Source organism: Cryptomeria japonica, chromosome 3, assembly GCF_030272615.1.
Source record: "Cryptomeria japonica chromosome 3, Sugi_1.0, whole genome shotgun sequence".
Classification (NCBI taxonomy): domain Eukaryota; kingdom Viridiplantae; phylum Streptophyta; class Pinopsida; order Cupressales; family Cupressaceae; genus Cryptomeria; species Cryptomeria japonica.
This window is the reverse complement of record NC_081407.1, coordinates 663,017,925-663,035,526: the sequence shown is the minus strand read 5'-3', so window position 1 is coordinate 663,035,526 and position 17,602 is coordinate 663,017,925. Positions and strand designations below refer to the sequence as shown.

Sequence of the window (17,602 nt, the reverse complement as noted above, 5' to 3'; positions counted from 1 at the left end):
TTTATGCATCTTCCTTGAGGGTTCTTTTTCTCCACGATCTTCCTCTCTCTTCGAACCTCTTGAGTGAGATGGTTGAGAAGCACTCCCACTTGCGCTTGCTTCATCTTCACCATCTACTCTTTCATCCGAGTGGAATGTCATTGCTATGTTCTGCTCTTTCAACTTCTGGTGTTGTATGTCTATCCATATGTGAGTGTATTCCAAAACTGGTTTCATCAATTCATTCAAATCAACAACCTCCATGTCGACCAACTTGATGTTGATCTCGTTTTCTTTGGCGTAGGCTGATTGGAGATATTTGCCACTATCCTGAACTTGATCAGCAACATCAAACAACTTACATTTCCTGATGAAATCAAGAGGTAGCTTGGAATGCATCTTCTTCTTCACTTCCACATCGCCTTGAACATTCATCCAGTAGTCCTCTAAATACCGTTGGTGTTCATACTTCTTCCCCAAAATCCCTTTTACATTATCATATGGATCGAAGCAATCTCTAGGAGTGAATGGCTTGAGTGAACAGAGTGCCAACTCTTTCTCAGCATCTTCAGCTACATGAATGGAAGGGCATACTTCAATAGTCTCCAATTGTAATAGGAAAAGAAACACTAGTTCCATGCTTATGCCTATATGCCTTGACATATGTTACCAATTGTCTCACCACCTCAAGTAGCACCACCCTATCTATCGGGTAGTGTGGCAACATGTAGGGAGGAACAGGACATCCTTGAACTCTGATATAAATGAACTTTGGGAATTGGATAAACCATGTACCACATTGTTGTACCAATGCTTGTGCCTTTGGAGAAAGTCTTTGCTGCAGTCCACCTTGAAATGTCCTCATGATATGCACAGTGAATGCATCATTCACTCTCCTATAATGTTGTTTAGGTGGATGATTAAGTTGTGTATAACACTCATGCACCTTTATCTCTTTGGGTCTTCTTCCAACTACGCCCCTATACATGAGTCCTGGATACTCAAAATTTCTTGCGAGGGAGTATATGACGTAGGAGCTCATATAAAATGTTCTACTGTGCATCAGCCTTCACAACTGTAGATCAATACTATTGCTGATGAGCCTCGCCCAATTGATTGTATCCTTGCCATGAGTGACAATCTCTATGAAATAGAATATCCAGTCCTCGAAATAGGAAGCCTCGGGTGCACCCACCAATCGATGAAGCAAGGTGATGAAATCTCTGAACTTGTCCTTGAAATCCACCCTATGTAGTCTGTCAGGCCAACTGCTCCTACCACCTCTACTCTTCTTCAACCAAAACTTGTCGATGATCTTTGAACAAGCATCTGGATCATCGTCGTAGGCGAATTTAGCTCCTTCCATACTTATGTAGACCATGTCCTTGGGCTCCGATAGATGGAATGCTTCCCCAATTGTTGTCTCTACTAGATATGCGAGCACTGTTCCATCCTTCGCTACTATCCTTCTTGAGGGAGAATCATAATATTGGGCACACTCCACAATTAGCTCGTAGCATTGCACTACAGGAGGAAAACCAGCTGTGTTTATGATCCCACTATCAATCATCTTCTTGGCTGTAGCAGTAGGTTCACTTGTGTATGATGGGTGTCAAAACTTTTTGGTGTCGAACTTCCCGAGATTGGTGTCTCCTATTTTGCTCCAATGAAAAGTGATCCTTCTTTCAAATGCGCCGCTCTTCAAGTCTTCCTTGATGAGCGCATGACGAGTCATGGTTTTATTCGGTTTAGGAGCCGCCATCTTTCACTTAATAAGTTAGCTATGAAATTAATCCAAATCAATCCTGCATCCTTATAAATGTGAAATTAATTGCTAGATAAGAATGATTTGCCTCTTTTAGATGAATTAGGGAGGTCTAATTTGCCTAAACAAAATCACTTTCAGACCTTAATCAGACCTGTACCTGAATTTGTATCAGCCCAAATGATGCACTTACTTCTGATTTCTGATATTTGAACTCAAAATCTGATCAATGATATGACTGTTGAAGTCCAAGAGTTCGCTATCTTCTTAAATTCACCTTTTATTCTTTGCTATTGAAAGATTAAATTGGCCTTTGTGATGAGGAAATCGTTGCTCCTTTGGGGTAAATTTGCTGTCGATGATGATTAAATTCACTATCTTGCTGCTAAAATTCACTGATCTGCTCCTTGATTAGAGAGAAGAGTTTGATTTGATTGATGTTTGAAATGGATGTTTGAACTTCTTCTTATAGACGATTAAGGGAAGATTGTGTCTTTTCCCATATAGGCCAACTTAGTGTAATAAAATTAAATTAATAAATCCTGTCAAGCTGGCCGACTTACCTCTTTTTATTTGAATTTTAAATTTTATTTAGAGGGTGCCTAGACAATGTTTGATTAGTCATTAAAACATTAAAAAAAGTTCACTCCTAAACCTCAAGTGGTGAAGTTCGCTCATATCCCTTGAATCTTGAAGTTCGCTCATCTATCTTGAAACATGAAGTTCGCTCATGTAGGTTGATTTTTGAAGTTCGCTCATCTACCTTGAGTTGTGAAGTTCGCTTCTGTCACCAAGCACATGAAGTTAGATCCTGTCATCCATCACATGAAGTGACTCTTGAACTTCGCTTTTGATCTTGCTCTTAAAAGCACTCCTTAGTTTGTGAAGTTCTCTCCCTAAAGGTGCATTTCGCTCATCTTCCTCAAATTGTGAAGTTCGCTCATGTCCCCTTAAACATGAAGTAAACTTGCCTTTCATCATCCTAAATTCGAAATCAGACTCTCCTAAACATGTTAAGGCATCAAATTAGCTTCAAGGAAATGATCTATTATTTGCATCTTGTTGTAGGCAAATGAAACAAATTCGCTCCCCTAGGCCTGAACATGAAGTTCGCTCACTTATGCTTAAACATGAAGTAAACCTCTTGAGGGCTTGGAGATGAAGTAGATTTCAAACGAGCTTGTCTTCAATTATTTTGAAGCATATTGATTCATTCCTTAGGTTTTGCTCAAACTCACACTCAAACAAGGCTTTTAGGGAAGAATCGCTCTCTAACCTCCAAACCTGAAGTTTGCTCCCCTAGCTCTATTCCTGAAGTTTGCTCCTGGGGGCTTGGAGATGAAGTAGGTTGAAATTGAATACTAAGTGCTTGCTCATCACCTTGTTTCATTCTCTCCATTCAAACTTGCAAGATAAAGCTCTCGGAACAACTTAGCTCTTAGTCAAGGTTATACGAAGTGAATTTCGCTCCTCATGAGAAGCACTTGAAGCTTTTACCTTTAAACTCAAGCACTTGAGTGTCACTAACTAGCAATTCTTTAGACTCCTCGATTGAGCTCATGACTGACTCACATGAAATCTAGACCCTATGAACTCACTCATTTCACCTGAGAGGGAGAGACTAGACTGAGAGGCTAGGACCTAAAAAAGGGTGGTCCCCATCTTGATAGGGCGATGTGTGAAATGGTCACAATAGATCCGCCATTCAATGCTGGAAAAAATCTGATTATATTTTCAATTCTGCCTGACCACGAATCTGAAAATGTTTCTTGGTGTGAACTTGCTTAATGAATTTTGAATTTGATTTGAAATTAATCACACCTTTCTCTTGCTTTATTAACATTGAAACCAAAGGTCGCACTCCTTCCACTCTTCCTTAACAAGCCGACCTTGCATTAAAACGCTTTATTTTTACCAATCAAAATTCGAATTTGCAATTGCTTGTCAACTCGGCATTCTTTCCTCTTATGATTTTGCAATTTAATCAATGTCAAGCACTCAAATTTGAATTAAAGTGTCAAATTATGAGTGACGCCTCTTATATAATCTAAAATGTTATGGTTGTCATAACCGTCAACCAGTCTTTTTAGTCTTTCTTTGAGTTCATGGTATTTTTTCCTGCTTGGTTGTCCAATGTATCCAACCATATATTTCTCTATTTTATTCTCTCTGAGATCATGTTCTTTTTTCACTGCTTTGATGAATTTCCAGACTAAGTTGTGCGATGCTTGAAGCAATTCACTAAATCCTCTATGCCATCCCTCAATAGTATTATTGGTTTTGGAAAGACCATCTTGAATAGCTGAATAGCAATTCCACATTGTGATTGGAAACTTGGGTGATTGTCTATTGCCTCTTTTGGTTAGTCTGTGTCTTCAAACTAATCAATTATGGGTTGTAGAGTCCCCTCATGTTTCGTATAATAAGGAGATTGTAGAAGTGTTTCAAATGCATCAATGACATCTATCTGAGGCGCGAAAGCTAATGCAGCAAGTTTCTTGATCTCAAATGCAAATACTTCATCGACACTGTAACGTGTTTGTAGACCACCTTCTTGAACTTTCCTCCACAAGCATTAAGAGAAATGAAAAAAACATCCCCGAATAGTGACATTTGGAAAAATTTCAGAAATAGCTCCCATGAAACCTAATTCAAAATCAATAAGTATATTTTTTGGGTTTAGATCAGGTTGAAGTTGTTTTAATTCTGCAAGTACTTGTGTATAAGTGATTCTTGTTTTGTTGGTCATAAGAATATAAATGAGTGGAAATATTGCATCAGTTTTCAAGCCATGAATCGTGTACAACTATTGAAAAATACTTGGCATTGTTTTAAACGTACCGTCACTAAACCAATTTTCAGATTCTTTCAGTAATTGCAAATTATGTGTGGTGGTGAATATTGAAAAACAATTCTCATCATTACTGACATGAAAAAGAAACTTTTCCCCTCTATTGGTAATTGTATATTCAACTAGTAAGATAAGATATGTCGATATTTGAGGATTTGGTGGCGGTGCTTCAAATCTTAATCTTTTTCTTCGAATCGTTTTGGATAATGCATTGGTTGAGGTTAAACAAAAATGTGTAACCATTTAAAATAAGTAATTTCTTGTTTTTTTGACTTGTTAAAAACTGAAGAGGCATTGTATATATTAAAAATTATGAAGAATGTGTTGGTTCCCTAAAAATATATTGATTTTTGTACACTCTTGTAGAAAGCCCTAGGAAAATTTAAAATAATATTCAAAAAAATATATTACAAAATATCTTCTTTTATGAATTTGGATTTCTCCTCTTCTTATCACTCTACATAAATGTTTAATATAATTTTAATATATGAATTTAATCATATATTATTAAAAATAATAATGCATATATTAATAATAAGATTGAACGAAAAATTTAGAAAATAGAAGACTAAAGTATGCAAATTATTAAACATTTTAATATAAAGATCACCATAATGAGCAGGAGTCATGGACATGGACTCGCTCTTACGTTGAATAGGAACACCTACTTTGTACAGGTATTCCACGCACCCAAATGGCAACAAAGCTACTCTTATCGTACCCAAATCCAGAAGATACCAGTTCGACTTTGTGCCCTACAGGTCATGATGTTTTTGCACACCATCCTTCTTGTTAATCACATCATGCATTTCCTCTATCACGGCTGGCAAAAGCATGTTATAGAACTAATCATTTTAAGCTAAAGAGCTGATGATAATGGACAGTTCGACTATACACACAACAGTCCATTTCTAAGCATCTTTGTATCTTCACAAACAACTTTTATTTCTTACATACAATAGATTCATTAAGACAAGGAAGATCACTAGCTAACCATTTGACCAAATATTTGAGAGAATTGAAGAGGTAAGGATATTTCATGTTTTTTGAAAGTAATATATAGAGGGCCTTCAATTTACAAAGTTGTAGGCTGACAGTTCAGAAACAATACAAGCAATTTTTTGGAAATGCCATACTTGAGCACTAAGTTTACCATAAAGGACACTAGCAAATATGATTGGATTCAAAAGTTCATCAAAATTGGAAGGAATATCAAAAGTGTCACCAATCATAGGCCATCATATAAACAGATTAACAGGGGTAGACATGTCCCCCAGAAAGATGATTTTCATCAAATTTAGTTCCTAATATCTTTCTGAAGTTAGAGGACCATCATGTGCTACCATTGCACATGGCATTATGCATCATTTCGAGAATAGTAGTTATGATGAGACACACAATCCTTGATGATTGTTTGTAAGAAGATTTCAACTCCATCGGTGTACTCAAAAATAAGTCAAGGCATTCCCGAACCGATAGAAAAGTGAAACTCATACATGAGAATTTTCATTTGGGATAGCAGGTAAAAATGAGACACATAATCCTGGATAATCATTTGCAGGCAGATGTCAACTCCATAGGTGATTTCAAAGTAAGTCTTTGTATTCCCAAACCTATAGAAAATTGAAACTAATACAAATGGATTGCTGAGTGGACTAATACTAGCATCTATATTTTGAAAAGAAATTAATTTTCTCTATACTACATTCCTGAGCATGAGGCTATGTTGATACAAATTCAGATCTTACTTCATATGATATTCCTGGACTTTATAAAGCCAGATGCCATAACTGCATCTGTGATGCTGCTAGACTTATAGGACTGTTTGCAAAAACTTGGTCTTTTATTATATTTATAATTTTCAGCAGTGGTCTTAAGGTTAATACCTTCTGTCTAGCCATTAAAACAAAAGACATGATTGATGAGCACACAGCAACAAGTTAGACACAAAATTATTTTTCACAACCAGAATTGAGCTGTTAATTACTGCAAATGCATAATAGGACACGTTTGTCTTGTTCTAAAACTGCTAGTCCTACAAACAAGTGATGTTGTTCCCTACCATAAAATCTAGTGCAAGTCACCACAGTATTACATATAATAGATGGCATTGCCTTATTAAAATTGAACTTGCCATGTAATCAACAAATACATTAACATGCAAAAATGCTTCTCTTTTTTGTCAAAAAAGATTGCATTGTGCACATGTCCAATGATCTCCAACGAGGGACTTGGAGAGCCCACTGATCCTAGACAATATCAAAGATTATTGTACAATGCCCATGTGATTTGTATTATTTTCTTTGCAATCATCAATAGTGATGGTAGCTATAACCAGGAAATACTCCTGGTTAGTGCATGGAGTTAGATTTCCATTAAAGGAGACAACTTCAGTTTAGTGCATGAAGTGTGCTAAAGTTCCCAATGACAATTACTATTGAAGAAGTTGTGATTTCTGCCACACCTCTTGAAGGATGAAACCAGTAGACAATCACTAGAGAAAGCACACGGTAGGGGATGATGTAATGTCCCCACTTTGAAATAGAATTTAAGATAAATGATAAAAATAATATTAAAATATAAAATAATATAATTCAATATGATTAATTAAAAATTAATTAACTTAATAAAAAGTCATAAGACATGAAAGGAAAAGTTGCGACTCCCTCAACAATGAGATATAAAAGGGAGAAGAGAACCTCATTTCAGAGGGGGAGAATTTGGAAAATGAAAAGTGCAGATCTGATTTAAAATAGAAGTGCAGATCTGATTGTGGAAGGTTGTGTCCCTTTCAAAGGGCAGAAAGAATGAAAAGTTGCACTCTTTCAAAGGGTGCTAATGGTGAAAGGGTGTGTCTCTTGCCAAGGACATACATTATGAAGAGGTGTGACCTCTCCCTCACATTGAGAGATATAAAGGGAAGAAATCAAAAGCATCTAGTGACATCACCATGATCAGATGAGATCAGAACTGTTATTAAGTTGCAGGCAGTAACATCCTTGTTCTTGGTGGTAATGCATGGGGATGTGTTTAATAAGTATACTTAATATATGAAGCCCGATAATGTTCTTATACAGAATTAATAGTAATATTAATATGGACTGCAATATGTATGAGTGTCATACTTAATTTCATATACATTCATAATACATAAGAAATTAGTATACTTATAGTCTAAATCATTTTATTCCTGTCAGTATTTAAGAAGATGGGAATGAGATGTTCCAAAGAGGGGCTTATTCCTGTCAGTATTTAAGAAGATGGGAATAAGATGTTCCAAAGAGGGGCAGTCTAAATCCAAGCAACAAGATAGGGTGGGGATCAGCGACCCATAAGCCTTGAGGGTATAGACCCAAGATAGGTAAGGGCTTGGATCTATAAACTTTGAGGGAACCTATTGTATTTGGTCTCTAAGTGCTTTGGTAACATACATAGACCCTTCTTCCTTAAAACTGAAGTAGTAGCAGGGTCTGATATCTATATTAAGAACTATGAATAATGAAATTAATCATCTAATGAGAAAAATAAATAAGCACTTATTAATAACGAATAAATTAAAAAATATCGATGACTGGCTTCATGATTAGTCTCTCAATCAATTTTAGTATATCGAAATAGACTAATTATAATTAATCAGAGAGGGGACATCACAGATGACTTACACCGGATGTTTGGAACGTTCAATTAATCAATGGGAGAGCCATACCTATTAAGGGTGCAAGTTAACTCAGCTCTAGCCCTAGCATTAAAAAGATGAAAACATAATAGAATGAAGAAGAGCAATATCCTAAATCTTCAAGCAAGTGCAAGCAATCATTGTTGACTGATGCAAAAAAATAGCCACCCCACTATATTTTCTTGCCTTTACACTGACTCCAAAATATTACATGCTTGCAATCCTTTCTTTGCCAGCAAGGTTTGAAGCATACAAAGATTTGCAAGTTACCTAAGGGTACAAGAAAGTAATTGCCAGACTTTTCAATGATCCTGCTTTGGAGGATGTAGTAACAAATGAATTTGATGATTCTATACATTCCAATGGTCAAAATACTTTCCCTCTTTGTGACAAGTTTAAAAAGGATGCTCACAACTAGTGGTACCTCCATGCCCAAGCATTACACACTGAAAATTGATTATTAAACTTGATATTATTATTTTAATATTGAACTTGGAATTTAAACAAGAAGTATTTTATAATATTTATTGACATCACACTTTTGACCAAAAAAATTGCTTATTTTATTTTTCACCTTTGACTTTGGTGGCAAGTTTTTTTGGAGTTATTTTACAAAGTTTTCTAGCTATTCTTTAATGATTTCAGTGAGTACTTGTTGGGTACTTGATGAGTCTAAGCCCTTGATTCATGCCACGTATGAAAAATGTGGATTAAACTCTCCAAAAACTCTTCTTTAGCTTTATAAGCATGGTTATTTGCCTTTGAAAAAAATTATGAAAATGGCATGCACCATGAAGGTTTGGGTGGTTTTGAAGGTCTATGCATTGCCACTACCACTTCCCAACATATTGCACTTCAGAGTTCTGAAAACAAGCACACTATTGGTGTGAGTGGCAGTGGCGCTACTTGTGGTTTTTCAAATGTTCCTATGATGATGTTGATGACTTAGAAAATCCCTATAACACTGAAAATTGATTGTTAAACTTAAACTTATTATTACTTTAATATTGAACTTGAAGTTTAAACAATGAATATTTTAAATATTTATCATTTATGTTTAAATGGCACTCAAATTTATGGTGTTTTTGTTGATTATATGATGCTATGTGGTATTCTAAACTTAATTCTTGCATTTAGGCCGCAAATGTATGTATACATGTTTTTTGTATGAATGAACCCAACCCAAAAAAAATTTGCTAAATCTACAAACCAAATCCACAAACCTGAACCAAGATTCAAACCAAAACTGGCAACTTAGATTGATCCCAATGTTACGTACAATATACAAAGTGTCTCCAAAAATGTCTATCCCATGAGATGCATGCATCACTAGATTTTCTACCTGCAACACAAATAAATATTATTTCTACATTACAGGCATTATGCAAGGCGAACAACACACCTTTTCCCAACATTTAGGCCACAAAAATGCATATGTTTATGGTTTTCATATGTTTTTTTGGTATAGACTAACTCAAAACAAAACTAACCCCAAAAAAATTGCCATATCTGTGTACCCAAACCCCCATACCCAGAACCAAACTGGTGGTTTGAGTAATTTTCTAATTTTTGCATAAAATTTAACGGGATTTTTGTTGCATAAAATTTTCTTGTCATATCCCAATGTAATCATAGCAAAAAGAAAAATGATTAAGAAGTCTTAAAACACCTATATAAATAGAAGTATATTAATTGACTGAAATGGGAAAATGACAATCCATGGCAGTAGCTTGTGCTAGTAAATGCTATAGATCTAACTTAACACTAAAATCCTGAAACATATATATATATATATATATTTATGGTATTCACATCCCATATTTGTGACATGTCAACCTCCAAGTGATTATAAAATTCATGCATCTATCCTTGTCATGGAATTGGGCAAAGCAGTTTGCTTCTAGAACATGTGGATGAAGGCTACAGAAGGCCTCGAAAAAATTTAAGGCCCAAATTGGCTTTCTTCTATCTTTGGGTTCAAGCCAGTCAAAATGTTATTCATCATACATAATGGACTGACAATCATAACCACAGACATAGTAATAAAAATCTGCACATTACATCCCCATTAAAGGGCTAAGAGGCAATCAGTAAGGTAGAACTACGAACTTGTCAAGTACTGGAGATTATAAGGTTCAAGCAACTAAGAAGGAAGACTGGAAAAAGACCCCCATAGAATCCCCACTAATTAATCAAAAAACAAAATCTGCACATAAACATATAAATCAGTCATAGACTAAAACTCATATTACTGAATTAGACATCAGTATCCCCAGGCTAATAAAAGATCACACAAATATATATATATGAAGACCAGAATTATGCCAGTGCTGAATTTGGCATGTATCACTCAACTATAAGTCAGTACAAAACATAGTTTTCCCTATACACAAAATCATTACCATACCCTTAGACCCAAAGTACATAACATTTCAATATTCACTCAAAATTTTATACTCTTAAGCATGAACTGGAGGGCTACATGAATGCCTTCATAGCAGATATTTCAAGGCATAGAGTTAAACAAATTACCATTTCAGTTAATTGCTTAAGCTGCTCTGCATATGCCTCTTTCATCTGACTCTCAAGAGATTGCAACTCTTCTTTGGAGTATCCCCTTAGTTTATCAATATGCTCCTTTTGGCTAGACAATTTCTCTGCCCTTGCCTGCAAAATTTTAAAAAGTGGGCAAAGGGTTATTATATATTCATTCATGCAATGTTTTATATGCAAAAAATCAAACATACCTGGGCTTCACGGAACAGCTCGTTTGAATAAGGCTGGCCTCCATTTTTAGCAATTATAATGTCTATATGCTTCAGTAATTCAGTTGTTTGCTTTGTCTTCTTTGTTGTTGAACTGGTTTTATTATTGAAAAGCACCATTCTCTTATTGCATTGGTTTAAAAGTGCCTGCATGAAGCTCAAAGATATCAGTATAGTTTTTATACAGGAAAAAGGACCATTTTTGTATCAGCCTAAAGATGAGCAAGACTCCAAAATCTCTGAAGTTTTAGAATACAGAGTCGGACATATAATTTAACTCCAAGAGTACTGTAAGCAATCATTCGGATATACATGAAAATCCCAAACTCTGTGAAACAAGAATATATTGAGAAAACATTCCAAAGCTACCAAACAACTAATAAAATGGAGAACTTATGAAAGATTACAAGACAGCAAACACTGGTTGACATGTCAACAAGATCAAACTTGCTCTGAATAACCATGTAACAAGGTTTGTGTTTGTATTTGCCTTCGGAAAAAATAAATTCAAATGAAATTTAACAAAGATAAAATTTGCAAAAGAGAAAATCATGATTAAATTCAACCTAATATGAATTTCAGTTTTATGATTCTTTTTAATATGTGAAATAAATGCAGAATTTTAAAATATAAATAAGCTCATGAATTATCAAATATTGTAAATACCAAATATGTTAAAAAGTATGATAGGTAAATAACAGTCTTCGGGACCACATCATCTCTATTATAGTTAACCGAAAAAAAAAATTGCATTGTCTTCAGCTATTGTCGGTTACAACAAAAACCCAGATAACTGTATTAAACAGAAGGCAGCAGACTCCTATCAGCTTCCTATCAACTTATGTCATATATTCATTACAAGGGTATCAAGCAGAACTAGCAAACTGTTAGGGTACAAAAGCAAAGAGTCACATTTCCAACCCATCATCAGAATTCTCTGAGATAAGCATGTTTAACTATGAAATTCCTTCGGCCGCAACCAGCCCCATGGCTTGTTTTAGAAACTATGCACCTCTCAATGCCCTCCTTCTCCTTAAAGCCTCATTCTGTAGAAGGCCCATGATGTTAAACAGTCTCCATTGCCCACTAACGATAGCATTATTCACCAACAGCATTGCATCCAGCAATGGCATCCCTGTTCCACAAACAGCAACCAGAAAAACATCATCCAGGCCACTAGGGAATTGGCTTTTGATCAAGGTGTCAACCTTTTCCTTCTCACTTCCCATTGGCAGGTCCTTTCTTGAATTATATCCTCATTTCACCCTTTCACTTCATGCTTCACATATATCACCTGAAAAAGAGTGAATCATCGTGAAATCCTAAGCAAGTAAAATAGCAATCAGTCCTCAAAATGCTATGAATTTTCATAAAAAATGCTTCACAAAGTTCTATAAAATCTGGAAATGATCCTTTTCAGATCTGGGAATATCTGATTAATGATATTTTCATTTTAAATCGCTTCATTATGTTGTTGTTGGAGTCACTCCCCTCACATAATTTATCTCCCCTTACTCAATAAATGGCCTTGAAATCAATGCTTCTTGTGGAGATTCACACATCTTGTCTACCATTAGCCTCTGACCTGAATTTCGCTCCACAGACCTGATTAAATTTGTCCTCTTTTGAAAGGAAAATTATAAAAGATTAGCCCAGGTCTGCCCCCCTGATTTTGTTTCTCAACCTCTCCTTTCAAAGCTTTTAGCAAAATTTGCTTGAATTTTGACTTCTACTTGATGGCTAAGTGCAAACTTGGGGAATATCTCCTTTGCGAATCTGATCTGATTGTCTTGGTGTGAACTTACTTAGCAGATTTAAATTGGTTTTGGATGAATAGTGCTTTCCTTCTTTCACTTTATATGTCTTGCTTCAAGAATCGTATCCCTTCACTATCTTTCCCTTAGGCTGACTTTGCTTTTAAATCATTTTCTTTTGCAAATACAATCAGCATCTCTTGGTTCATGATGAAGTCAGCATTCTTCTTCCTTCCCATGTGATTTTTGTAATCAATTAATGTGTAGCGCTTACACATGAAGAGTGGAAAATCGATAGCAAGGAGGAAGACTTAAATTTGATTTCAAATCACCTTAAGTCGCACAAAATAAGAAAGTGGAAAAACACACTCTAGGAGGAAGCTTTTGTTTTTGCTCAAGTTCGACTTTAATCACCTTTATATCGCTCAAAATAGGAGAGGAAAATCGCCATATAGGAGGACGGTGTAGAAATTTCACATGCATAAGATTTCATCATTGAAAATTCATCAAACATTGGAGTGGAAATTCACCACGCACGTGGAAGGAGTGGAAAATAACCACGCACGAGGAAGATCTTGATTTTGTTGCATTAGAATCTTACCTTCATCCCTTCATCGTTCAATTTAGCAAGAGTGGAAAATTGTTGTGTAGGAGGAAGGAGTGGAAAATTGCCATGCATGAGGAAGACTTTGAATTCTTTGTTTGTCCACCTTGTTCTATTTTTTACTTGTGTTGCTCATCTTTGATTGAAGAGTGGAAATTCAACCTCTAGGAGGAAGGAGTGGAAAATGACCACCCACAAGGAAGATTTTGATTTCCATGTTTTTTGACCTTCCTTGTTCCACCTATTAGCAAAATTTCATCTAGAGTGGAAAATCGACCTCTAGGAGGAAGATTTCAACCCTACTCAATTCCTTCTTCAAAATTTCTCAATTACACAAGGGTGGAAAATCGACCATCACAAGGAAGGGGTGGAAAATGACCACAACCGAGGAAGATTTTTACCTTCACCAAAAATTACCTTGAAAATTTTCTCTTAGAGTGGAAAATCGATCACCACTAGGAAGGTTTTATTTCCTTCATATTTTTCGCTCAGTTACCAAGAGTGGAAATTCAACATGTAGAAGGAAATTTCCAAATTTCAAATTTTCTTGCACCAACTTCAGCACTCAACACTAGGTTTTATCAACTCTCCAAAGGGTGGAAAATCGATCTCCAAGAGACAGATTTGCACTTTCACCAAATTTTACCTTGTGGACATTTCAACAATTTTGCAACTTTGATGAACTTGAAAAGTTTTTGCAATTTTGTGACTTCATTACCAAACCACACTGCTTGACTCAATCATACCCTAACGATGGATATTGCACTCTTAAGACTCACAACACAAACCCTCTCACAAGCAAAGGCTAATGACTAAGAAACCACTGCCAAGCTTTTGCAATTTTGTGACTTCATCACCAAACCATACTTCTTGACTCAATCATACCCTAAGGACAGATACTGCACTCTTAAGAGTCTAAGACTCACAACACAAACCCTCTCACAAGCAAAGGCTAATGACTAAGAAACCACTGCCAAGCTAAGCAAACTAATACGCCTAACTAAGGCACCTAATCTAAGCAAAAAGTGGGGGTCCCCATTTGCAATGGGGCAATGTGTAAAAACATCACAACAGGTGCCATTTAGGTGGTAGGTGCTACATTAAAATAATTATAACACTTAAGAATAATGAATTTAAAGAACCCGACCTTTCAACCGACAGCCAAATCCTGAAAAGATATGTAGCATGATTGTCCCTTTTCTTGGCCAAGTAGGTGTGAGGAGCCACAATCTGATTCTTAATAATTCAGATCAAATTATCACTAAAACTGGATGTGTGGCCAAAAATACGTCTATTTCATTCTTCCCAGGTATTCCACACTATGAAACCAAGGAAAAGTTGGTGGATGATTTTAACCATGGGTATATGGCCCTCAAATCAATACTGCTTCCCCACATATTCCCAAATATTGCTTACAGTACTCAGCTCTATCGAGAAGAAAACAGCAGCTGCCATCCATATGTTATCAGTAAATGAACACTGTTAAAGGATGTGTCATTGTTTCCTCCATGTGGAGACAACTAGAACAAACATTAGGACCAATGAATCCACCAGGTTTTCTTAATTAATCCAGTGTGAGGATTTAATTTTGGGTTGACAACCAAAGAAAGCATTTGTTTTTGGTCCAAACAGAGTTGTTCCAGGTTTTCAACCATTTCCCATGAGAAGTGATGAGTGATCATAGAGAAGACTTGTGGGCAGCAGCCATAGTAAAATCCCAAGATCAAATGCATCCACTCCAGCCTCAGTAATCTGCAGACAAATATGTGGTTGATAATGTCCTTTAGGATGAACACTTAAGGATACAATGTGTGCTGAAGGGTGACCTTAGTCATCCAAGTGCAATGTGGCAAGCTGATTGTGGAGGCAGAATGGTACTCAGCAACCTTGTGAATGTTTTGTGATTGGAGGTAGCGTTTCAGTTCCTGTAGGTCGAGAGGTTTATAGTCTCATAAGAATTCCAGCTAATACTCCAAAAAGAGAAACCTAACCATTACCAATTTGCCATTTGACCTTATCTTAGAGTTGTAACAATCCCTATTTTATGTGGCAATTCTTGGGAGGCCTCCCTTTGAATTGGCATTGCTCAGTATTTCAGCCTCATTTAGCCTGAACTTGTACCTGAAGATTGTACATCATATATTGATTGGATGAAAAATGAACTTCCAAGCAAAATTAAGGTCAATGCCAAATTGAAGTTGCCCAGGTCCATGATGTTTAAGTCACAATCATGTTTTGGTTGCATGATTTCTGATCAGCCAGCAAGGTAGTATTTGAATTTCATTTTTGTACCCTGCCAAAGAAATTTTCACTGAATCTGAATTACATCCTTCTCAATGGCCTTCAGAAAAGAAAGGAGATTCATGAGGTAGATAGGAACAATTTGTAGGACTGAGCAAATGAGTTGAAGATCGAAAAAACAACAGATATTTTTAAAACCGTTCAATACCACTGCAAATCCTGGAGCATGTAAGGAAAACATAGGGAAGCTTAAAGAAAAATTTTATAAGCTCCTTTCAATATTTGCTGTAAAAATATTATCTATATATTTTTGAGGTAGACAGATGGATTTCATTCTTTCAAGTTTTTCCTTCAACAGTTATTAAAGTTTCAATTCTTAACCCATTTATTACATATCACCTTAATCAAAGATATCAATGTTACATGCCCATTTTTCTGTCTTCCACATCTCATTTACCTGTAGACCAATTTCCTATGCATAGTAATTCACTAATAAATAAATGAAACAACGCAATACAAATTAAACATGCAGACCCTAATATACTAATATATTAAAATATTTTAAGAAGTTAAATCAGAAGTGGGTAGCAATGAGGAATAATAACTTTCCCACTGAATTCCGCATTAAACTACATAACATCCACCTAAATAAGCAACAGTAGAGAGAAAAGGTAACGTGTTAGACTACTTTTAAGTACACCCAGAGCAGAGCAATGGAGACCTTCTGTGTTTCATTCCTAATGCTTCTGCCATGCATTGCCTCCCTGTATAAGATAGCATATGTAGCTCTAATTCACATTGTACCAATAGAAATTCAGTGCCTATCATCCACTTCTGTTCCCAAAAAAATGTAAAAAAAAAATTCCATTGAACAATACATACAAATAGTTTAAGGATACAATCAATTCATTTCGATCATAGGAAAAGATTGCATTTAAGATTATATGACACCTCATCTGATGGTAACAAATGCACCCTGAAACTCATTCACACAGTTTCTACTGCAAATTATTAAAAATAAAGAGAATACAAAACTGTAACACAAAATCTAACCTGAAGCTCAGATGGACAACCGTCCAAGTAGTCATCTAATGTCTCATCATTGTCTTCCAATTCATCACCACCAGTAAAGACAATTACCATGTAGTTCACAATTTTTTCCCCAAACAACATTTGCAAGCTCTCTAAAGCAGCTACTTCTTCGGAACTAAATCGGCTCCTCACAGAAAGCACCAAAAGCACACCATGCACTCCCTCTTTTGCAAGATCAATACACTTCACAATTTCTTTCCCAAGAAAATCTGGGGGAACAGATGGATCAAAGAGTCCTGTCATGAAGAACATGTTAATTCGATTTGCTTTCTTTTTTTTATCATATTGATTGGAAAGCTATCATACAGATACTGGCCAAGAAAAAACTTGGTTCTGGCAGAGAATTTATTATAATCCTCAACATGCATCTAAAGCAGCAGTACTAACCCTTGATGAAAGTCCACAAGGAACATAAGTCTTGAAACCATGAAGCATTATATAAGAATAAAAATCCCCAGAAGAATAGTTCAATGTAAATACTAAAAACAACCAACTTGTCAGGCATTGACTTCTTCTCATTACAGTGGAAGAAAAATCAATTCATTGGCTTCAACATATATTGTTCAATAGATATGGGGAAGTCTGTGACTAGACTACATCATAATGGCAGAAGGCCTATATTGGAGGTTAATGAAGAACAAGGTATAAAAAGAAAAGGTAAATTAAACAATCTAAATACTGACTAAAACACTCTTACTAAAGAATTAATTTTCACAACTATGCTTATCTGTCAAGAACAACAGTTATAGCACTGCAGAATATTACAAATATATCTTGTATTGTTTCATGATTCATCTACTCAATTTAATATTTAAATATCATGGAATAGTGCAGTGGCATTTGACTGTGGGACATTAAAACATTAAATTTTCTTT

The 17,602-nt window shown here is 35.7% G+C and overlaps 1 protein-coding gene across 4 annotated transcripts in view; it reads right to left on the bottom strand.

The window, feature by feature from the left end:
* LOC131068408 (immune-associated nucleotide-binding protein 9) overlaps positions 1 to 17,602 on the bottom strand; it is a 45,202-nt gene that overhangs the window by 13,427 nt on the left and 14,173 nt on the right. For 3 of the 4 annotated variants that reach the window (XM_058003593.2, XM_058003592.2, XM_058003594.2), the window contains exons 3-5: positions 16,689 to 16,963; positions 11,019 to 11,183; positions 10,804 to 10,938 (exon numbers count right to left, since the gene is read on the bottom strand). In XM_058003593.2, coding sequence (XP_057859576.2) covers positions 10,804 to 10,938; positions 11,019 to 11,183; positions 16,689 to 16,963 — 575 coding nt within the window. Of the gene's footprint in view, positions 1 to 9,494; positions 9,614 to 10,803; positions 10,939 to 11,018; positions 11,184 to 16,688; positions 16,964 to 17,602 lie in introns of all 4 variants that reach the window. The other variant, XM_058003595.2, reaches the window with a different exon arrangement.